Raw genomic sequence first — 21,383 nt, forward strand, 5'->3', positions numbered from 1 at the left:
ATAGGAAACAGTTAAACCTGAATCAAATCAATTCCAGTGCAGTATGCAGAAGGTGCTTAACTTTGTCAGTGTTTGGAGTTCAAACGGCAATAAGTTGATTTGAACACTAAAATATTTTAGAGAATGAACCATTCATTTAAACATCTAGTCAGCAAAGGATGAATACCAATATGACCCTGTGGATCTGTATTGTCACCCTATGACAATAGATTCCATATGAGATTCTAGAAGATCTGGGCTACTTTCCGTATCTCAAAGCAATATCTCTGCAGAGGCAGATGTGGTTTATGTGTTTCGCCATTCCCTGCAGTGCATCAATGCCCCCTTTAACTGACTGAGGAAGAAATTCGATCAAGAACTCGAGCATAATACAGTATTCGGCACCTATGGGGATTGGTAAATGCCAGATAAGTGTATTTTCTGGTTGCTTGAGACATACAATGCCTAACTAATTCACCTGCATTAAGAATAAACAGTTTAAAAGACAAAACTACTATACTGTACTTACACTGAACAAACTTAACTTGCATGAATATAAAAATCTTAAAACATTTTAATTTATTTTCAAACACATTTTTCAAAAACATTTAATCACTTCTGCATCTACAGGTCCCTCCCCCTTCCTGAAGCTGTCTGAAAGATGAACAATAACATTAGAGATAATTAACCCTCCCTCCCCAAGTTTACAGATAGACCCTCTGACTGGGGTGACTCTCACTAAGCAGGTATAAGGAGATACCTTAAGAGAATCAACCCAATGGCAAGTGGCATCAATGAGCTCTTCAGCTTGGGTGATGTCTTTCCTGTTTCACACAACTTTATTCAAACAGCTGCTCTGAGCAAAGCACGAACAAGACACTCCGCTGGCTGAATATTTGCTCCCGTCTTCACCAAAGGTTTATGCGCTACTTCAGAGAACATGTACAATTTTAAATGTGCATATATTTAACCTATTATTTTATTCTTATTTATTTTAGTTTTTATATATTTCCTTCAATATTTAAAAAATTCTTATTTATTTTATTGTTTATATTTATTTTCTTTTTTTCCCCAGTTTCTTGAGGCTTCCAGTTGCTTGAATTTCAGATACCATTTTTTTTGCAAGTTGCTTAAAGTTGCCAGTTGCTTGAATTCCAGATAAATAGGGTTTTACTGAGCAGTTCTGGTCTACTAGACAGAAAAGATCTGCGTATTGACAATGTTTCAGAGACATGGACTACCTACAGCAGATACCTGAAGGCACTGGAGATATGAAATCACTAAAGCTCTTCAAAATTCACAACCTAAATTAACCATCATCTGTGACATCTGCAAAGCCATCATCCACAGCACTGAAGTTCATCCAGCTCCATGAGCAAGTCACATTGTAAGTCTCCAAGAACAGACAGAGAACTAGTTTTTAACACGATACTAACTGGAAGACAGGGATTTGTGAGAATCCCTGCCCTCTGATCACTCAAAATGGAAATGTCGCTTCTTCAGTCTTTGGCTTGGCTTCGCGGACGAAGATTTATGGAGGGGGTAAAATTCCACGTCAGCTGCAGGCTCGTTTGTGGCTGACAAGTCCGATGCGGGACAGGCAGACACGGTTGCAGCGGCTCCAGGGGAAAATTGGTTGGTTGGGGTTGGGTGTTGGGTTTTTCCACCTTTGCCTTTTGTCAGTGAGGTGGGCTCTGCGGGCTTCTTCAAAGGAGGTTGCTGCCCGCCAAACTGTGAGGCGCCAAGATGCACGGTTTGAGGCGTTATCAGCCCACTGGCGGTGGTCAATGTGGCAGGCACCAAGAGATTTCTTTAGGCAGTCCTTGTACCTTTTCTTTGGTGCACCTCTGTCACGGTGGCCAGTGGAGAGCTCGCCATATAACACGATCTTGGGAAGGCGATGGTCCTCCATTCTGGAGACGTGACTCACCCAGCGCAGCTGGATCTTCAGCAGCGTGGACTCGATGCTGTCGACCTCTGCCATCTCGAGTACTTCGACGTTAGGGATGAAAGCGCTCCAATGGATGTTGAGGATGGAGCGGAGACAACGCTGGTGGAAGCGTTCTAGGAGCCGGTAGAGGACCCATGATTCGGAGCCGAACAGGAGTGTGGGTATGACAACGGCTCTGTATACGCTTATCTTTGTGAGGTTTTCAAGTTGGTTGTTTTTCCAGACTCTTTTGTGTAGTCTTACAAAGGCTCTATTTGTCTGTTGTCTATCTCATTGTCGATCCTTGCATCTGATGAAATGGTGCAGCAAAAGTGACAACCTTTCCACCCTGTTAAGCACCTGCTTCCCCACTGTTAGAGAGTGCAGGCAGTCAAATCAACCACTTCAAAATCATAAAAATTGACACCAAGAAAATCATTATCGAATCCGAAGCAATGCAAAATGAGAAGTATGTGTATCCAGCATTAGACTTGCAGTAATGAAACATTAATTGACATGAATTCATTTGGCTTTTTTTTTGTTTGTCCACGTTGCTTTGTCCATGTGGAATAACAAATGACTTGCAGAGGAGATAATTTTGCTAAATCAAAAAGTTAATGCCACTTGCTATTATGGTTTTGTCTCCCCCAACATTGTTATCACAGCTACTTCTCCAGCAGTTTGAGCCTTTTTGTACTTAGCAATTCACCACCAGTCATCCATTCTCATTCAATGCCTAATAAATTACCATGAGAATCTTTTGATGAAATGAAAGCCAATTTGCACACATGATGTTAATAGCAACTTTATCATCACTGCACATTCATCTGAAAAGGATGGAAAGACACTACCTCCTTACAATTTTGACCAATATTTGAATGCCATTATTCATTATTTTTTAACTTTTCAAGATTACCACTCAAAATGAACTGAAAATAGCATTTTAAAAATAACAGTCATCCTTTAATGAGATATTGGCATTTCTACCTTTGCAACATTGATTTTATTTTACCTTCCATATCTTCCATTTCTAGGTAAAAGTCTGAAAGAGTGGAGAAGCAAACAACCAAAGTTGAGGGCTTGATGCACATTCCAGCATAATTCTTAATAGAAATTCTACAACTCTCTATTTCAATTAAGCTTTATTATGCTCTTTGACTATCTTATAAATGCTTAGAGAAAGTGATTATAATTCAGTAAGGGGATATTTACATTAGAGAAGTGTATTCAATAATTATAATTAATTAACTTTTCTCTATTTTGTTCGTGTGTTACTTTTTTTAAAAAGCTTTGTTCACTTAAAATATATGGAGCATTATCTGCACTCCGTATGCCCGTTTAATGAGGTACAACTTTTGTCCCTTTAATTTTCAAATTGATTCCTGATCTTAAACATTGGCCAGTATTGTTGTGGTGTGCTATTTAGCAGCCTTTTTGTTAAAAGAAGCCTAGTAGCAAGTGCTCTGGATCAAGATAACGTTCGGTTATAAAAGCACTAAATAGGATGGCACTTCTAGAGGAACGGTGGTCATCACTTGTGCTTGAGCCCGAATCATTAGTTATGTATCTTTGCTGTATGAAGTCACTGTTTGACCTGAGTCTCTCCAGGATTGCGTTTTTACTTCAACTACTGTGTCTGCAGAATTTTGTTTTTTAATGCACTGTATTATGCAAATAATTATTAATAAAATTCAATTCCACTGAGATACATTTAAATTCCCATCTTGGTTTTCCAGTGGCAGAGGATAGGAAGTCAATCAAATGAGTATGCATTTTGCTGTGTTACATGTTCCTGACCTGATGATAAAATATCAAATTTACATGATTGTGAATGAGAGTTTTCCAACAAAGAGCCTGATAGTTTTATCACATCAAAGTAAATAATGTTGTCAAAGGGAGTATTATGATTAGTTGTTTTCAAAATTCTAGATACTGACTGCTTCATCGTCAAATTCTTCAATACGGTCCTTGGCTTCCCTGGCTTGTGAATCTCGCTCTCAAGTGGCAAAGACTTTGTGCAGTAAACCATTGTCTTCGAAAGAAAGTTCAACTTCCTATGGGGCAGTGAGTGCAGCAGATGTTGTTGTTTCTAGAGCTGACAGCGTCAATGATACAAGTGAAGGTGCTATGCTAGATGGTAACATCAGTGGAGAAGATCAGGATATCACTGATGAAGCTGGAAAAAGTATTTGCTATGAAGCTGGAAGCCCGGATGAGGCAACGCTTGTACACGCTGCTCAAGCGTATGATTTCACATTATTATCCCGGACTCCTGACCAAGTAACTATAAAGCTACCTCAAGGGAATCTTCTGACTTTTGAATTGTTGCATACATTAGCATTTGATTCATCACGGAAGAGGATGTCTGTGATAGTTAAGCACCCCCTCACCAAAGAGATTGTTGTGTACACAAAGGGAGCAGATTATGTCATTATGGACCTATTGCAGGAAGCAGACAAAGGTAACTAAATTTTCTTCCTTCATTGTTCCATCATTCAGTAATATTGCTGAGGTTAGGAGTCACCAGATTATTGATCAAGCTTCAAGAACTATCATACTATAGCTTACACAATTTTGGAAAATGGATCACTGGGATTTTCTTCAAGGAAGACATTATGCAAATACATATCCCATTTATTTTGGTGTATAAGTCGAGTCTTGAAACCCTCAAAAATGGGATGAACTCAAAAGTCAAATATACTTTTGAGACCTTAAATTCAACTCAAAAAAACTGCTGAATGACAATTAGGTGTACAAGTCACCATTGAAAACCGATTCAGCGTATGTTGACCCTAGAAAATAAACAACTATAACAAATTTTCATGCTACCTGTATATTAGAACAAAATTTTTATTGAAAAAGTAAACAAATAGAGAATCCTTCAAAATCTCTATCACTATCACATTCTGAGGCAAAGATCGTGGCAAGCACATCCATACTCCCACTCTTTAAACAGTCATCATACTGGTCCCAGTGTATATCTGATGAGGCAGTTTTAGCTTCATCCATCAGTGTCCCACAATAAATCACCTTCCGTGCCATCAATTGCACAAGAGATACCGCATTTTTAAAATGATTTTATTACAGTCTCTGCTTTCACTTTTACCAATGCTTGAGCATGAAGTTACACAGCACATCAAGTGATGCAGCACACATTGTTGCATCACGTGCCCAACACAATGCCTGTTGTAAATGATTTTTCTCCACTCATCATCCATGTATTCCATTATTCATGAACATAGTCTTTGAATGGCTTGTTCAAGCAGACATCAAGAAGTTGCAGTAGAGGCATCGAATCATCTGGGATAACTGCTATGTAAATATTATTTAGTGCAAATCTACTTTTTGTGTTCTCAGTTAAGTGGCTATGCAACATATCCCAGACCAGCAAATTCCATCTATCCATAGTTTTACACCATTTTCATCCATCCATTCTTTTTCATGAAAATGCACATAAATACCTGCTGGGAATTTTATTTTAGATTTAAATTTGCGCTTGAAGATTACCATGGTTTTTAACTTTGTCCCGTTGGCCATGCATGATAGCACCACGGTCCTTTTGTGGCCGGCACTTCTGGTTTGCAAAATTTTCACACCTTTCCATTCCACTGTTCTATTGCCTATCACGTCGAAATTCATGGAAGTTTCGACCATGTTTCCAATATTTGCCAATGCAAACTGGTGTTTCTGCCAGATGCATGTAATAAACTGTTGGAAACTAACAACTTTATGATCAAGATCTTTTGGTAGTTTCTGAAGATTTTTTTTTCTGTCATAATGCCAGATTTTTCTGGTTCATGAAACAGTTATACCAGCCACCTGTAGCTTCAAAATCTTTACTGCATTTTGGGTGTGACTTTGCGCACTTCAATGAAAATGCTCTTATTTTATTTCCTGTGACTATGTAGCAATCTTGTCTCTGTCCATGTACCCATGCTGCAATGTGATTTTCCAACTCTGGCCAATGAGTGATTTCTCTTCTCACTTTTTTTTTTAAAGTTTCTTCTTTCTTTCTCCAACCTCTTACCAACTTCTCATAATCATCAAGTTTTCTTGAAGCAGCACAGTTGTTAGTTTTCTTGGTCATTTCTACCACTTTTAACTTCACACTCATTTCATTCTTGCATTGTTTTGCTGGAGCCTCCATGATAACAACCATCTTCACTTTCAGCCAATGCCCACATCTCAGTTACCGCGATTTTTTAAAATATTTTTTTATTTATACTTCACCATGAACCATTTCAATAACAATATTCAAACATTCATCATTAAAATATACACAGACATTTTTCCTCCCCTTCCCCACCCCCTATAACATAAAGCAAGAATAAAAGAAAGAAGAAAATAAATAAACAATGAAACAACTCACAAGAAAAAAATTTTAAAAATAAATTGTGTCATCCAAAATTCCATATTTAAGTTATCACGATTTTAGAAAGTTGATAAAACTATTAAAATTAGGCTGGAAAAGGAGACCTAGCATATCTGCTGGTCGTCTTACATGTCAAAATATATCGTAGTTTTTTCAACATAGCATCTGGAATTATGCATGCAGTTTCTATTTTGGGAAGGGTACACTTTATTGTGAATGCATTCAAGACTTGTGAGACTGACTTTTTGGAGTAGCTAACTACAATACCTGTAATGCACATATTTGGTACACTCTCTACATATCTGGTAGTTTGCTAATAACTTTTGGTTGGAGACCCGCAATCCATACACAAAGGAAATTGGGCATATCTGGGAGAGGATTAAGGTCCTGGGTTTGTGGTGTGAAGATTGTACAGGGGGAGCATGGGAAATGCGAGTGAACAAGCCTGTGATCATCAGTTGAAGGTGGTTCAGGTATTCAGTGAATTAGTAGAGTCGTATGATCAGTGGGCTTCTGGAAGAGTCAATAGATGGGAACATCTGATTGGTTGAGAGTGGGTGGATGGTCAGGTGACAGAATATGAGAGCTGATCTGGCTTGGCCAAAGGTATGAAGTTTCAAGTGGAACATGGAACCTCAAAGGAAAACCAGCAAATGATAAACTGAAAGGGCACTTACCTCGATATGTTTCCTAATGCTAGCCAAAGATTAGTTCAGGCTTTTCCACCCAAAAGGCATTGCATATTTTTGCCCATGGTCTGGATGTGGGATGAATCAATCTAATCTAAATCTAGATCATGAAAGTCATTTCTGTATGTATATTGCACCACTGAATGTTATTGCTCAAGCAAACAGATTAGGTACACTGACAAGCCAAGAATGAAAATCATTGACCTAGGAAATTTGGTTTTTTGTTTCGCAACCACTTTTGCAATTTCATTGAAATTGGAGTATGCAGTGCATAAAACCATGAAGCTTTTCTTCGTGATTGTAATTTGTATTGTGAAAGACGACATTAAATGTGTTGATTTTCTTTTGATTTATCAGAAAACGTTGAAGAGCAAAAGAAGCAAAGAAATATAATTGAAAAAACACAAAAGCATCTAGATCAGTATGCAAGCAATGGTCTGAGAACATTATGTATTGCAAAGAAGGTAAAAAATACATTCTCAAAGACCTTTTTTCACTCTCAGTACCAGCTTTGAAGATCCAATATTTTATATCCCTCATCTGTTTTTTCAGCCTTTAATAGTTATGTGGCAAATATCTTACCAGATATAACCACCATCTCCACAATTTATCATTTACATTAACTTTAATATTGTAAAAATATTGGCAGTGGCTTCATCAAGAGTTTGATGGTGAGGACACATTCAAATGGTTCAGTAAGCAACCAACTGTGAGGGCCAGCTCAGGTGTGCCCATTTGACTGAAGGTTAGTGAGAACCAATAGTATGGCAGCCTTACCCAAGGGTGGATCTAACCTTGATTGCCAGATGAGGTGACTTGTGACCTGTTTCCTGGTGGAGAGGTCAGGTGACTTTCTGTATTATAAAGAGTCAGCAAAGGCCATGAAGAATCATATTTGAATTTTAAATGGAATAGTTGAAAACTTGACATGAGAAAGTCAAGATGGGGCTATTACAGTTTTGGGGAGAAGAATGAGAGTCATTTTTGTTGGAAATAGAAGCCAGGGCTTCTGTTCAATATTCTGCTATTATCAGCACAGTTCCCCATTTTGGGTGTGATTGCTACAAAAGATTGAATACTTTGAGATGCAAATTCTATTCAATGCAATGATTTCGGATTTATTGTCAGAGTACATACATAACATCACATACAACCTTACGATTCCATTTTCCTGTGGGTGCGGCAAAGTTAAACTGTACACAGTGTAAAACACGCAGGCAAACAAAGAAGCCTAAATAGATAACGAATGTAAACAAAATGACTGTGCAATACAGAGAAAACAAAAGGAAAATCAATAAAGTACACAAGTAAGAGTCTTTAAATGAGGCTCTGATTGAATTTGTCATTGAGGAGTCTAATAGTGGAGGGGTAGCAGCTGTTCCTGAACTTGGTGGTGAGGGTCATGTGGCACCTAAACTTCTTTCCTGATGGCAGCAGTGAGAACAGAACTTGTGCTGGGTAGTGAGGGTCATTGATGATTGTTGCTGCTCTCTGATGTCAGCATTCCCTGTAGATGTACTCCATAATGTGGAGGTTTTGCCTGTGATGTCCTGGGCTATGTCCACTACCATTTGAAGGCCTTTATGTTCAGGGGTATTGGTGTTTCCATACCATGATGCAGTTGATTGGAATTCTTTCCTCTGCACATCTGTAGAAATTTGACAGGGTTTCTAATGTTATACAAAACTTCCACAAACTTCTGAGACAGTAGAGGCGCTGATGTGCTTTCTTCACAATGCCATTGGTGTGTTGGGTCCAGGAAAGATCCTTCGAGATAGTAACTCCCAAGAACCTAAATTTGCTCACCCTCTCCACCTCTGATCCACCAATCCTTGATCACTGGATTGAATAGCTCTGGCTTTACTTTCCAGAAGTCAACAATCAGCTCATTAGTTTTGGTGACATTAAGTGAAAGGTTGTTGTTGCTGCACCATTCAACCAAGTTTTCAATCTTCCTCCTGCATGCTGACTCATCCCCTTCACTTATACAACCCTCTACTGTGGTATTGTTGGCAAATTTGTAGATGGTTTTATTGTCATACTGAGCCACACAGTCATAGGTGTAAAGTGAGTAGATCAGGGGGCTAAGAACATAACCCTGTGGTGTTCTAGTACTGATGGAGATTGTGGAGGAGAAGTTCTTACCAATCTTCACTGATTGTGGTCTGGAGGTGAGAAAATCCATGATCCAATTACACAGAGGAGTGTTAATTCACATGTCTTGGAGTTTGCTGATCAACTTTGAGGGAATTATGGTGTTAAAAGCCGAAATGTAGTCGATAAAGAGCATCCTGATGTATGCATCTTTGATGTCCAGGTATTTCAGGGTTTTGTGAGGACCCAGTGAGATGGCATCCACTGAAAACCTGTTACTACAATAGACGAACTGGAATGCATCCATGACACCCCTCAGACAGGGGCTGATCTGCTTCATCACCGGCCTTTCAAAACACTTCATCACTGTTGATGTAAGTGGTATTGGTCGATGGTCATTAAGGCAGGTTACTATACTCTTCTTGGGCACTGGTATGATTGACCCATGTTTGAAACAGCTGGAGTGAGATCATTTTCATTCACATTGTTTTTAAAGAACATTAAACTAGAAACAGAGCTGGCCCACAAAGCTAGTTGTACTGACAAGTTAACTTTGGCATGAAAAGTATTTTTCAAGCACTAACAAACTTGGTTTCATGGCAAAATTATTACACATGGGTACAGACCTAACAGATACACCTCCTGGATGAAGGTGATTGTTCCAATTAATTGTGCTGTTTTGAGAGCTTAAGCTAGACCTTTGAGACACCAGGGTAATTATCAAATATTGTCTGAAATGTTTTCCAAAGAAAATAATCTCTTTAGCCTATGGAATAGAAAATGGGGCTTTTTTATTTAATCTGAAATAATTTACAATGTGTTTCTTCATAGTACTTCACACTATTCTCAATGTAAAGTTGACTAAATTAATAAATAGGATGAAGGATTTGAACAGGTACATGGATGGGAGAGATATGGAGGACTATGGACTGGGTGAGGATCAGTGGGACTAGGAAAAATCAAAATGGTTCAGCACAGACTAGAAGGGCCAAATGGGCCTGTTTCTGTGCTGTAATGTTCTATGGTTCTATATTTTTAAAAGTTATATCTTTAGAACAAATTAAGATGAGTAGACATGGGTCAAATCATCCCTGACCCCAATTACCAGTGCCTGGTGATTTTAACCTCACACACATTGCACCTCTTTACAGCCCATAATTCATCCAACATTTAATTTTTTTCTTGCTCCAACACAAAAGTTGTTCCACAGGCCACAAAGTTCAGTAGGTTTTATTTTCTAAAATAACTCAGTGGCTCCTGGAGGATCGGAATGACCCCATTGTCTTATGTAAGGGGATTTTCTGTGTTTTATTTGTATAATTTTTGTATTCAAAATTTATTTTGGACATAATGAGTTATGATTTACTTGTTATAATTATAGAATTGATGTCCTGAATGAAGTAAGTTATGCTTCTAATTTTCAATTAATATGTGACATATACATGATATGATTTGATTTATGTTATCCTTGTGTACAGTTTTTTGTTCAGCTCAATAAAACTATTTTAAAAAGAAAGGAATGATCCCTTTGACAATTGCCAAGTCATGATCAGTGACCCCAGGCCCAGCTTCCCACTTCAAATGATCGTGGCACTATATTAATGATGCTTCGGACAAATTTAGTGTTTGCTAAATATAAGAATAAGCGGATTCATATCTCCAATGGTTGATATTTTAGCAGTGGATTTTGAACTCTTTTGCTTGCATCACTGAGGGTGAAAATGCCTCTTTGCAGAGCCACTTCGGCCTCTCCTCTGAATGTGACAATGCCAGTGGTCTTAGTTGTCTGCATTCCTTCCATCCCCACATGTGCACACCTTCTGATACCACATAGCAATCTTCATTAACCCTCAAGAAATTCAGTCAAAAGCAAAGCTAATTCAAAGTAAATGTTCAATTTGATATGAGTACTCTGATTCTGGTGACATCTGGTTTTAATTTTGTTTAGGTCTTGACTGATGCCGAATATGAAAAATGGGCTAGTTTAAGGCATAAAGCAGAGACCAATATTGACCAGAGGGAAACGTTGATGATGGAAACAGCACTATTACTGGAAACAAATTTAAAGTTGCTGGGTAATGTCTACAATTAAATTCCTGGTGAAGTAATGATAATTATTTAGCTCACCACCTGCAACCCCACTGTTTCTCCACTAACTGACAACATTCATACCCACTGCCCTGTAGCTTCTTGGACTTCATCAAAATGATATTTGTCAGCATGACCAGGGCACTTGTTTCATCTTGTGTATCAGTGCAAACACTATAGAATTGTGACAGTAATATTGAATTAGATGTCTCAAAATCACTTTCTTTAAGCTTATGTAACACGAGTAAGTGCATTCTGTACTAATTGAACAATACCAATATCTACCTCAAATGAAGATAATGAAATGAGATCTATATACCTTGGGGTTCATAAAGATGAAAGGAAAACTTATTAAATAATATAAGATGCTCGGGGGGGGGGGGGGCAAGACGGGATACATGTGGACACATTTCATCTTGTGTGTCACAGGTAAAAGATTAGGTGGCAATCATTTAAAACTGAAGCAAATAGCAAGTAGAGGGTGGAGAATCTCTTCAATGCTCCATCCTGGATATTATGGAGGCCAGATTATTGGAGATGGTTAAAAAGGAAGTAAATAACTTTTTGAATGATGAGGCACCTGCATAGAAAGATGATGAGTCTTGGGGCAGTTCAGCCATGATCATATTGAATGGTGAGGCAGGCTGGAGGCGCTAGGAGACTTTTTTGTGGTCCAACCTTCTTAAGTTTTTATGCTCTTAATGTCAGGTAGTGTAAGGAATAAGTGAATTAAAAATTAAATGATCATTTCTGAAAATAATAGGACATTCATCGAGCACATATTGCATTTGTCCTTTGTGAACTATTTCGATTTATTGTAGCATGTCACTGAATTTAAATTCTACTGCTTGATTTCAGTTATCCACAGTATGCATTCTTCCCATAAATGCTTTTATTGGTAATTTTTCTAACTGGTATTTTTTTAAGTTCTATTTATTAGGTATTGTAAAACCATTTTTATTAAAAAAGTTTAATTTAAAATTAGGGCGTTGAGTTATAAAGCAGCTAAGACTGTAGAGTTCTTTTCTGAAATCCTGAAGTAGATGCATGCCTTTACAACAATTGGGTGAATCATGAAGAACTTGTCTAGAAAAATTAGTTTTATTTTACTTTTTATACTGTGTCAACAATGTGTTCTGCCAAATTGATGTAATACATGGCACAAAGCAGATGGTCTAGTTTCATCTCCAATATCCTTGGATCAACAAAACATCCTTAGTGCTTAAAAAAAATCAACATTTAAAAAGTTAACAAAAATTCTTCTTAGTGATTAGGTTTCAATTTAATTTCCTTTTGTGCTCTGAAATGAGTATTTTGTCTCCCAGAAACATTAAACAGCTGTTTTTAAATAATGAACTAGCTATAGATTTTTGAGGCTATTTTATTTAAAAATGTAACCATATTTAATTTTACCTGAAAATGCAAATTTTTTGCAACTGTAATTCTGTTTGATTATATCATTTTTTATACTGGTCCCTGAAAGCATCATTAATTCATAAATTTTGCAAATTCAGTGGCCAGCTGCCCTCTTGATTGTTCTTCATAAGTATACCAAAAGAAGGCCATTATTATAAGTGTATTGAATTAACTTAATGCTGAACAGTTATTTTGGTTCAAATTGATGACAGCAAATACGATAGAAACCCATTTTGAAGTTGGTGTGAGTCACTTATGGCTACCATAGAACAACTCTGCCAGCACGAGTTGCAGTCAACTATCCCATCTATTAAAATCTGATGTGATAGTCTGTGGGAACGTTATACTGTTACAAAGCAGGTATATCACAAGTTTTTTGTAATCCAATACGATTACACAAGGTTCATACAAAAACTGTACAATAAATGTTGTCTGGAGATTGGATTTAATCCTATTTTGAGGTGTGCCAAACAGGTTTAAAACAGTGTTATGGTGGTTTGCATGGAATTATTTGTAAATTAAGACATCAGGAAATATATTTAGAGTTGCCTTATCATTTGTATGGTGATCATTGGGATGAATGTCTCAGTTTCTTTATCTCCCTCTAATGCTCTCACACTCTCTCTGACTCTCCATCATGTTCTCTCTGACCCACTCTCTCTCTCTCTCTCTCTCTCTCTCTCTCTCTCTCTCTCTCTCTCTCTCTCTCTCTCTCTCTCTCTCTCTCTCTCTGACTCTAGCAGCCACTCAGAAGCTACATAAATGACTACCATGTAGATCAGGGTATGATGGTAATAGCAAACTGTATGTTTGTGCATTACTAAACAATGTCCCACAGTAATAGTCCTGCAACATGAGTTGTTCAATTCTACTGAAAGCGAGGAACTTGATGTGTACTTGAGGATGCAATCAATAGTGTAGCAACCGATGATGGAATTTCCATTATCCTGAATATTGGAAACTGAAACTGGGTAATGTATGATGAAGATTGAAATTGAATGAACTGATGGGCTTGTAGTGCATGTCGAAAGAACCAAAGACTTGTTGATCCAAACCAAGGCTTTTATGAACTAAAAGACTGGAGCATATCACAAGTAGGTCGACCAGTCCAGAATGACCTGGTCTGGCGAGGAACAATCCTTTAAGACCTGCCAGTAGGTGTGGCTACACTCTCAGCCAATCACAGTCATCCTACATACCATCTGGACATATGTACATATACATGTTGGTGATAGAATCTGTACTATCACAGGGCTTTTATTAGCTTTAGAATAAAAGCACATTCATGGTGCTCGACTGTTGTGCACTGGGCAGGGAGCTGTGGAACATTCTGGAGCCAATGAGAGGAGCCACAGGCACAGTTGGCCAATGGGTGTGCCCAAACATATACATACAGTGGTTTACCACAGTTACCCCTTATTTTAGATTCTTAGGTACATGGATGAATGAAAAACAGAGAGCTACGAGTTAAGGAGGGTTTAGTTTTTATTTGGTAGGAATATGTAGGTCGGCACAACATCAAGGATTGAAGGGCCTCTTCTGTGCTGTAGGGTTCTATGTTCAGATGTTTGGCTAGAATCAGGAAAGTGCTTAGAAAATTTCATGATAATTTTCCGTGGGCATTTTCACCTGAAAATGAACATTGAGATCTGGTCTTGAAAGCTTGCTTTCAATTTGCTGATGAAAGGTAGGCACTAATAGGTCCAATTTCTTGGCTTCTCAGAGTTTGCCCTACTACACATGAACATCTATACCTCCCTAATTCAAAAACTTACTATCTGGTGCACTTTTCATCTTGTCGTTTTGTTACACAACAATGAATCCAGAGCTAAATGAGTACTTCATGGTGCTGAATTATGTAAAGAGTTCAATTTATTATCTTTCCTTGGTGTGTAATGAAGTCACTTCATTGCCATATTAGGAATATAATGCTGCTAATACTAGAAAAATTACATTAACTAATTACACACACAAGTTTCAAAAGATCTTGTTAATATTTGGTTTTTGGTCACAAAAGGTGCAACAGGTGTTGAAGATTGTCTCCAGGATGGTGTGCCAGACACGATTGAAACTCTTCGAGAAGCTGGAATATTGATCTGGGTCCTCACAGGAGATAAACAAGAAACTGCTGTATATATTGCCTATGCATGTAAGCTTCTGAATCCAAATGATTTGATCTTCACTCTAAACAGTGGAAACCAGGTGAGAGCAGGTATAATTACATTTGATCTACATTATTGCTATGGGAATGGAATACAAAGCTAAAGAGATGGTACTTCAGTCAAATAGAGCATTGGGGACTCCACACATGGGCACAGAATCTGTCTCCTTAATTAACAAAGAATGTTAATGTGTTGGAAACAGTTCATAGAAGTTGAATTGGGCATGTATCTGGAATGGTTAGCTTGTATCTGCTGGAGTTTAAAAGAGTTAAATGAATCAGAAAATCTTGGGTTTTGTTTCATAAATATTAACCAGAAATTGCCTGTTGAGAGAGATCTAGAAGTAGTGTTCAGTATTTTGAAAACAAATTCAAGGACACCTATTTAAGTTTGAAATTAGGTGATTCTGTTTACTCTGTGAGGATGTCAAGAGTATTTGGAACAGTTTCCCTCAAAGGGCAGTTAAAGCAGAACCTTGAATATTTGAAGGCAGACAAACTCTTGACAAGCAAAAGATGAAAGACTAAAGCAAGTAATCAGAGTCAGGTTTTAACTTCATGAACAAGTCATGAAATTCAGTGTTTTGTGGTAGCACCATAGTGCCAATGTGCCTATTATAACCATCTTATGACATTACTATAAAGAAATTTTAAAATATTAACAATAGTCGTGCACAAAAATTAAGGCAGTGTCTTTGGTTCATTGATTATTCAGGAATCTGATGGCAGTAGGAAAGAAGCTGTCCTTGTGTCGCTGAGTGCTCATCTTTAGGCTCCTGTACCTTTTCCATGATGGTAGCAGAGTGAAGAGGGCATGGGCTGGGTGGTGGGGATCTTTGAGAATAAACACTGCCTCATGTAGATGTCCTTGATGGAATGAAGTCTGGTGCCTGTGAGGTCGCAGGCTGAGTTAACAACCCTCTGGAGTTTTTTCTTGTCCTGACACTTGATGCCCCCAAACCAGGCAGTGATGCAACCAGCCAGAATCCTCTCCACAGTACAATGTGGAGACTCCAGGACAGATCCTCGGAGATGTTAACACTGGGGAATGGATTGTCTTCCCCTGATTTCCTCCTGAAGTCCACAATCATCTCCTTGTTTTTGATGATGTTGAGAGGAAGGTTGTTGCTGTTGTTACATCATTCAATAAGCTGATCTATCTCCCTTCTGTATGCTTCTTCATTGCTGTTTGTGATTCTCTGGTATCATCGGCAAACTTGTAGATGGCATTGGAATTGGGCCTGGCCACACATTCATGGACGTATAACGAGTAGAGCAGTGGGCTAAGCATGCGTCATTGGGGTGTGCCTGTGTTGATGATCAGTAAGGAGGAGACATTGTTTCCAATTTGTACTGAATGTGGTTTTCCAATGAAAAAGTCAAGGATCCAGATGCAGAGTGGGGTTCAGAGACCTAGAATTTGTAGCTTCTTGACCCAGCACTAAGGGAATAATGGTATTGAAGGCTGAGCTGTAATCTATGAAGAGCAGCTGTATATATGATTTGCTATTTTCAAAGTGATCCAGAGCTGAGTGGAGAGCCAGCGATATCTGCAGTGGAGTGATTAAGACGATAGGCGAATTGTGGTGAGTCCAGATCTTTCCTTAGGTACATGTTAATTCTGGCCATGACCAGCATGTCGAAGCATTTCATCACAGTAGAAGTACATCCAGGAATGCAGGGTTGAGGTTACAATTAGATGAACCATGATCTTATTAAATGATAGAGACTGAAAACCTATATTTGCTCCAAATTCTTTAGGCTTGTGCAATCATATTCCACCAAAAGACTAGGGCAACCTATAGTGCCCAGAAAACACTGTAACCTGTTCATCCTAGAGAATATCTGTGTGATCACAGAAAAAAAATGTACCAACTCCACACAGATAACACTGAAAATTATGACTGAAATCAATCAGCTCACTGAAGGTGTGTGGCAGCAGCTCTACTACTTGCCCTATTACATTACCCCATGATCTGGGATGCTTGGTTAGAAAGCTGATCCATTGTGAGCATCATTACAGTTGACCCTGGAGCTCTTCCCACTAGACAACTATTGATGTAGGGTTAGTGTTGATGTAGGTTTTTCAATCGCAAGGATGACCCACAGCTCATTTTTTATTCATTTGAAATTACACACTGGTCCTGGGCTTAGTACTCAATGTTCTGTCCACCTGGCAACAGCTAACCATGTTTGAATAAAATAACATTTTGGTCTGAATGACTCAGCATTTAGATGGCTTGGCTTTCAGTGAGTCCTATATTTTAATATGGCAAGGACAAAATTAGAGGCAATAAAATAACATGAGAAAAATTCCACGGAAAAGGAACATTTGAACAAAAGCACATATTTAAAGAAGACAGGACAACATGAGAAATCATTTCAAACTGTTGCTTGAATCTGCAACATTGAGCACAAAGGAAGGGACGAGAGACAATCAGAAATTAAGCAGATGGTGTCTTAAAAGGTTTTGTTTTCCTGGGTATTATTGCTCACTTCTTGGGTGGTCTTGAATCCAACATGTATATTTCATCACATTAAACTGTCACCACAATTTAAATGGGCTTCATTGACTGTAAAAATATGTTCAGATACTATGCCAATCAAATATGATATCAAGATGCCAGAACTTACATATTTCAACTTGTTAACTTCCAAACTGCTTTTCAAAGGTTGCTTCTGATGTTTACATTTAAAGATCTATGGTAGTTTGGCATTGAAATCTGAGGATATTCTGTGAAAATGTAAGGAAATAAACAAAGGTTTCTTGCACTCTTAAACTGGCAAACTTGATTATAGTTCAAATTTACTGACAGCGATAATCAGATATACCTCTTCTCTAAAGGATAATAATTTTGAAAAAGAGAATGTCTACCCTTGGGAGCTTAAATTTCTTCAGTACTTGAACCCATGCCAAGGTCTCTAGATTACGATATGTGCAACTTGTGAAACATTGCATGTGTTTTAGTTGCAATTCCTGGGGGCAGTACACATAAAATGTGCAGTTGGCTCAAAATATATGACATTGCTTCTGCATTCACTTCAGGTGATCCTAAAAAAAAAGGTGATGCCCAACAGTGGATCCTGCTGGAGCAGATTTGTCTTTTGCAGTTATGGTGGGCACAATGTATTAACAATAATTGTTGGCCATTCAAGTGCAAATGATGGTAATTGTTTGCCTTCATTAGTATAGTTGATATACTTTCCAGCCTAATGATTACACATTGAATTAGGAAGATATTAAATGAGTGTTGATGGCACAATGCATTCTGATCTCATTCAAGTTTAAAGTATAAATACCCAGGTTATCCTTTACTGCAGAACCGAGGGTGAGTTGCACTGGCTAGTAGATAGGGCATTAAAATGAGTCACATGGGTGAAGTAAAAATATTGCCTAACACCAGTTTGGACAAGATACATATTTTACCCAATCTTTACAAGGTAAAATGTGTTTCTTATTCTCCACTTATCTCATGTTGTCCTGCCATAATGTTATGTTATATATTCCAGAAATACAGGAATCACCCACAATCACATGTATCAGTGTGAATCACACAGCATTAAAATAAAACTCCTCACCATTCAAGACACAAAAGTCTGATAGAGAGGGACCAGATCCACCACCATAATGATTCCTTCCTTCTAGTGCTGGCACACAGTGAATCCAATGTATTCCATTTACAAAATGCACTGGAACACGAGGTGAGTGTTCTCAGAAAGCATCTTGCATACATACATCCTCTTCCACCAAGAAGAACGAGGCTTCACAAACTACTCTGTTTTACAAAGCTGACTGATAAACAATGAACCACACCATTAGAGCTGCAGTTTAATGGGAAATATTATGCCTTCAAATTCACAATTTTAAACTCCCAGATTTCTTCAAGAATCATTGGAGAAATTTTAACCTCCTCAAAATGGGCGGTGAGAGTAGAAATTCCACACAATCCAGAGCAACCACTTCTGGCTTAACCTCGATGGCATTGGATTGAAAAATAGTTTGAAAATTATGATGGGAAATCCTTGTGAATAGGAATGGGGAATCAGATGACCTCTCCAATCACTCCCAATCTGAGATTTCAAATCTTAAATCTCCCACTCCACAGTGGTTTTATCTTCTGTGCACTCTGAGCTGTGGGCTTCATGTGCTAGACTCCTGCCTGATAGGCAGTCAGTCTCCCCAATCAGCTGGGAGCAGGAAAAAAAATTAAATGAAAAACTTCTACAAAATTTGAGAGAACATGTATGCTGCATGCAAGTCTATATTTCCCAGGGGCTATCCCATCTCAGCCTCAGTCATCTTGTTCCCACAAATGTACTGTCATTTCTGACAACTTAAATTTAAAAAAATGTACTGACTTGTGGTCAGTACACAAATGACAGAATATTTTAAATAATGGTGTCTTTCATTTCTGAATGAAGCAAGATCATATCATTTTCTAAATTTGGTGAGCTTAATGCATTGCCTTGGAGCGAGGTTGATAATATGACACTGAAGGAGAGTAGATGGAGGGCATGAATCACACCTAATCTAATGTGGAGATCATGAGGCTGAGATGTCAGGGGAAAGCAGACACATGCCATATTTATTACTGATATGAATCTATGAATCCTATATCTTTTCAAAGTAAATGTGCTTTTTAATTCTACCAGTCAAGAAAAATATGTTCTCTTCATGTAACCAAGGAAGTTCTATCAAGTGAAAATATAAAAGCCTTTGGATTAATTAAAGTCTTCCTCTTTTAAATCAATATGTAGTGGCAAATAAATGTACATAGGTACTTTGTAACCATTAGTGTTTTTTTTTAAAAAAACAAAGTCTCTTCTAACATGAAAATTGTTGACATTTGCAAATGACTGGTATTTCTGCAACCTTTCCTTTCTGCTCTCTATCACAGATTAATTTATGACTTGTTTTTTTTGTAAATGTCACACCTGAGGTGTAAATGTACTTTGCATTTTCAACTTTAATTGGTTGTTGCATTTTGTTTTTTGGTGTTGAAGTGAATTTAGAAATTAATTTTGTACTTGTAAGATAAAGAACGTTTTTTATTTTAAAAGCAGGGGTGGTATAGAAAGGTAGTCTTTTATTGTTGTTGGTCGTTTAAGAAGGCATTAGTATTTTTTTCAGATAATCAACATTTCATATTTAATCCAGCATTAAACCACTGAAACCAAGGGAGAAAATATGTCACTCAGCAAAAGAACTTTTGAGCACATGTGGATATGACAACACTTATTGAGCTGCCCCATAAATTAGGTAATTACAACCCAAAGTAGTTATAAAATCATAGGATTGTTATGTCCAAGAAGCTTTTTAAACTATCAGATCTCTGTCTCCTCTTGGTGCAGCAATCCTATCCAATCCATACCTTTGGCCTTTCTCCACAGCCCCAAAAATTGTAATCTTCATGCCAATGGAACTTCTATTTGAAGGTACTAATAGGTTTGACTTCCACCTCTGTTACAGGTAATGAGTAACAGATATTAATTGCATTCTGATTTTTAAAAAAATCTTCCTCACATTATCTTGCAACTTTGGCTCATTTTTTGTTTCAATACCTTGGTCCTTTACTTGACCCTACTTAAACCAGTCATGATTTTGTACACATTCATCAATTCTCTTAATGATATTTGTTGCAAATAGAGCAATCCCTTCTATTCAATTCCAACTTTATAGCTGAAATTCCTTATCCCTGGCCAAGGCAGTTTTGAAGAAAGCAGCTTTAGGAGTTGCATTGTTTTTACGAAGTGTTAAGTGGAGTAGAAGCTCAAAATTGGGCATCTATAAAGCTCTGTGAATTATCAATCGGAGTAGAATTCCACCCTAATGTGTAACTAACTCACAGCACCAGATCAGAAGGTATCTCCCCAATCTTATGAGGTTATCAATTGGAGTAGACTTCCACCCTAATGTGTAACTAACTCACAGCACCAGATCAGAAGGTATCTCCCCAATCTTCTGAGGTGAAAAATAAATGTGAAAGAAGCCCTTACAGGGTGGAGGGCCACAGCAGCACATCAGCTTGATGGCCGAAGGCCTCACATTAGGATGCTGGCAATTGGCTTATGGAAACCAAAGATCAGGATTCATGATGATACCGATGGAAATCAGGAGTCCTAAAGGGACTTGTGCACTGAAAGCTTCTTAATTGCATCTGTTGGGGGGGGGGGGGGTTCAGAACCAAGGCCAACAGGGTGATTTGGATGCCTCAAGCTCAAGTTCATTGCTGGAATGTAGAGGAGACTATGTGGCTATGGAGGTCACAGGAGTTTTGGAGACAGCAGCATTGGAGGAGTTGGTGAGATCTTTAGATGCTCTATGTCTTTGAGGGGGATATCTTTGTCATCTTCAGAGTGGCCCTGGACTTGTGCCTTTTCATGTGCCTTTAGTGTTTGCATTTATATTTTGTTTTGGCACTTATTTTTGATATTTTGTTTCAGCTCGGGGTTGTAACACTACTACTACTTTTATTGCACCCTGTTGGGCAGATGGGATCAGGTCAAACTTGGAAAGTGCAAATCACTAAACTATCCTTCACAAGTGGAGAAGTTTCTTGCTGTCCCAGACTTGAATAATTTAAGATTTTTCCTCTGTGCTCCTATATTTCATATCTTAATGTAACTATTTGTATCTAGGAAGGAAATTTTTCA

At 38.0% G+C, this 21,383-nt stretch overlaps 1 protein-coding gene across 1 annotated transcript in view; it reads left to right on the forward strand.

Annotated features, from left to right (window-relative positions):
- atp10b (ATPase phospholipid transporting 10B) overlaps positions 1-21,383 on the forward strand; it is a 187,012-nt gene that overhangs the window by 154,956 nt on the left and 10,673 nt on the right. Inside the window, exons 12-15 of the mRNA XM_069898221.1 lie at positions 3,839-4,370; positions 7,328-7,434; positions 11,013-11,139; positions 14,586-14,770. Of these exons, the coding sequence (XP_069754322.1) occupies positions 3,839-4,370; positions 7,328-7,434; positions 11,013-11,139; positions 14,586-14,770 (951 nt within the window). The remainder of the gene's footprint in view (positions 1-3,838; positions 4,371-7,327; positions 7,435-11,012; positions 11,140-14,585; positions 14,771-21,383) is intronic.

This window comes from Narcine bancroftii, chromosome 9 (genome assembly GCF_036971445.1).
Source record: "Narcine bancroftii isolate sNarBan1 chromosome 9, sNarBan1.hap1, whole genome shotgun sequence".
Classification (NCBI taxonomy): domain Eukaryota; kingdom Metazoa; phylum Chordata; class Chondrichthyes; order Torpediniformes; family Narcinidae; genus Narcine; species Narcine bancroftii.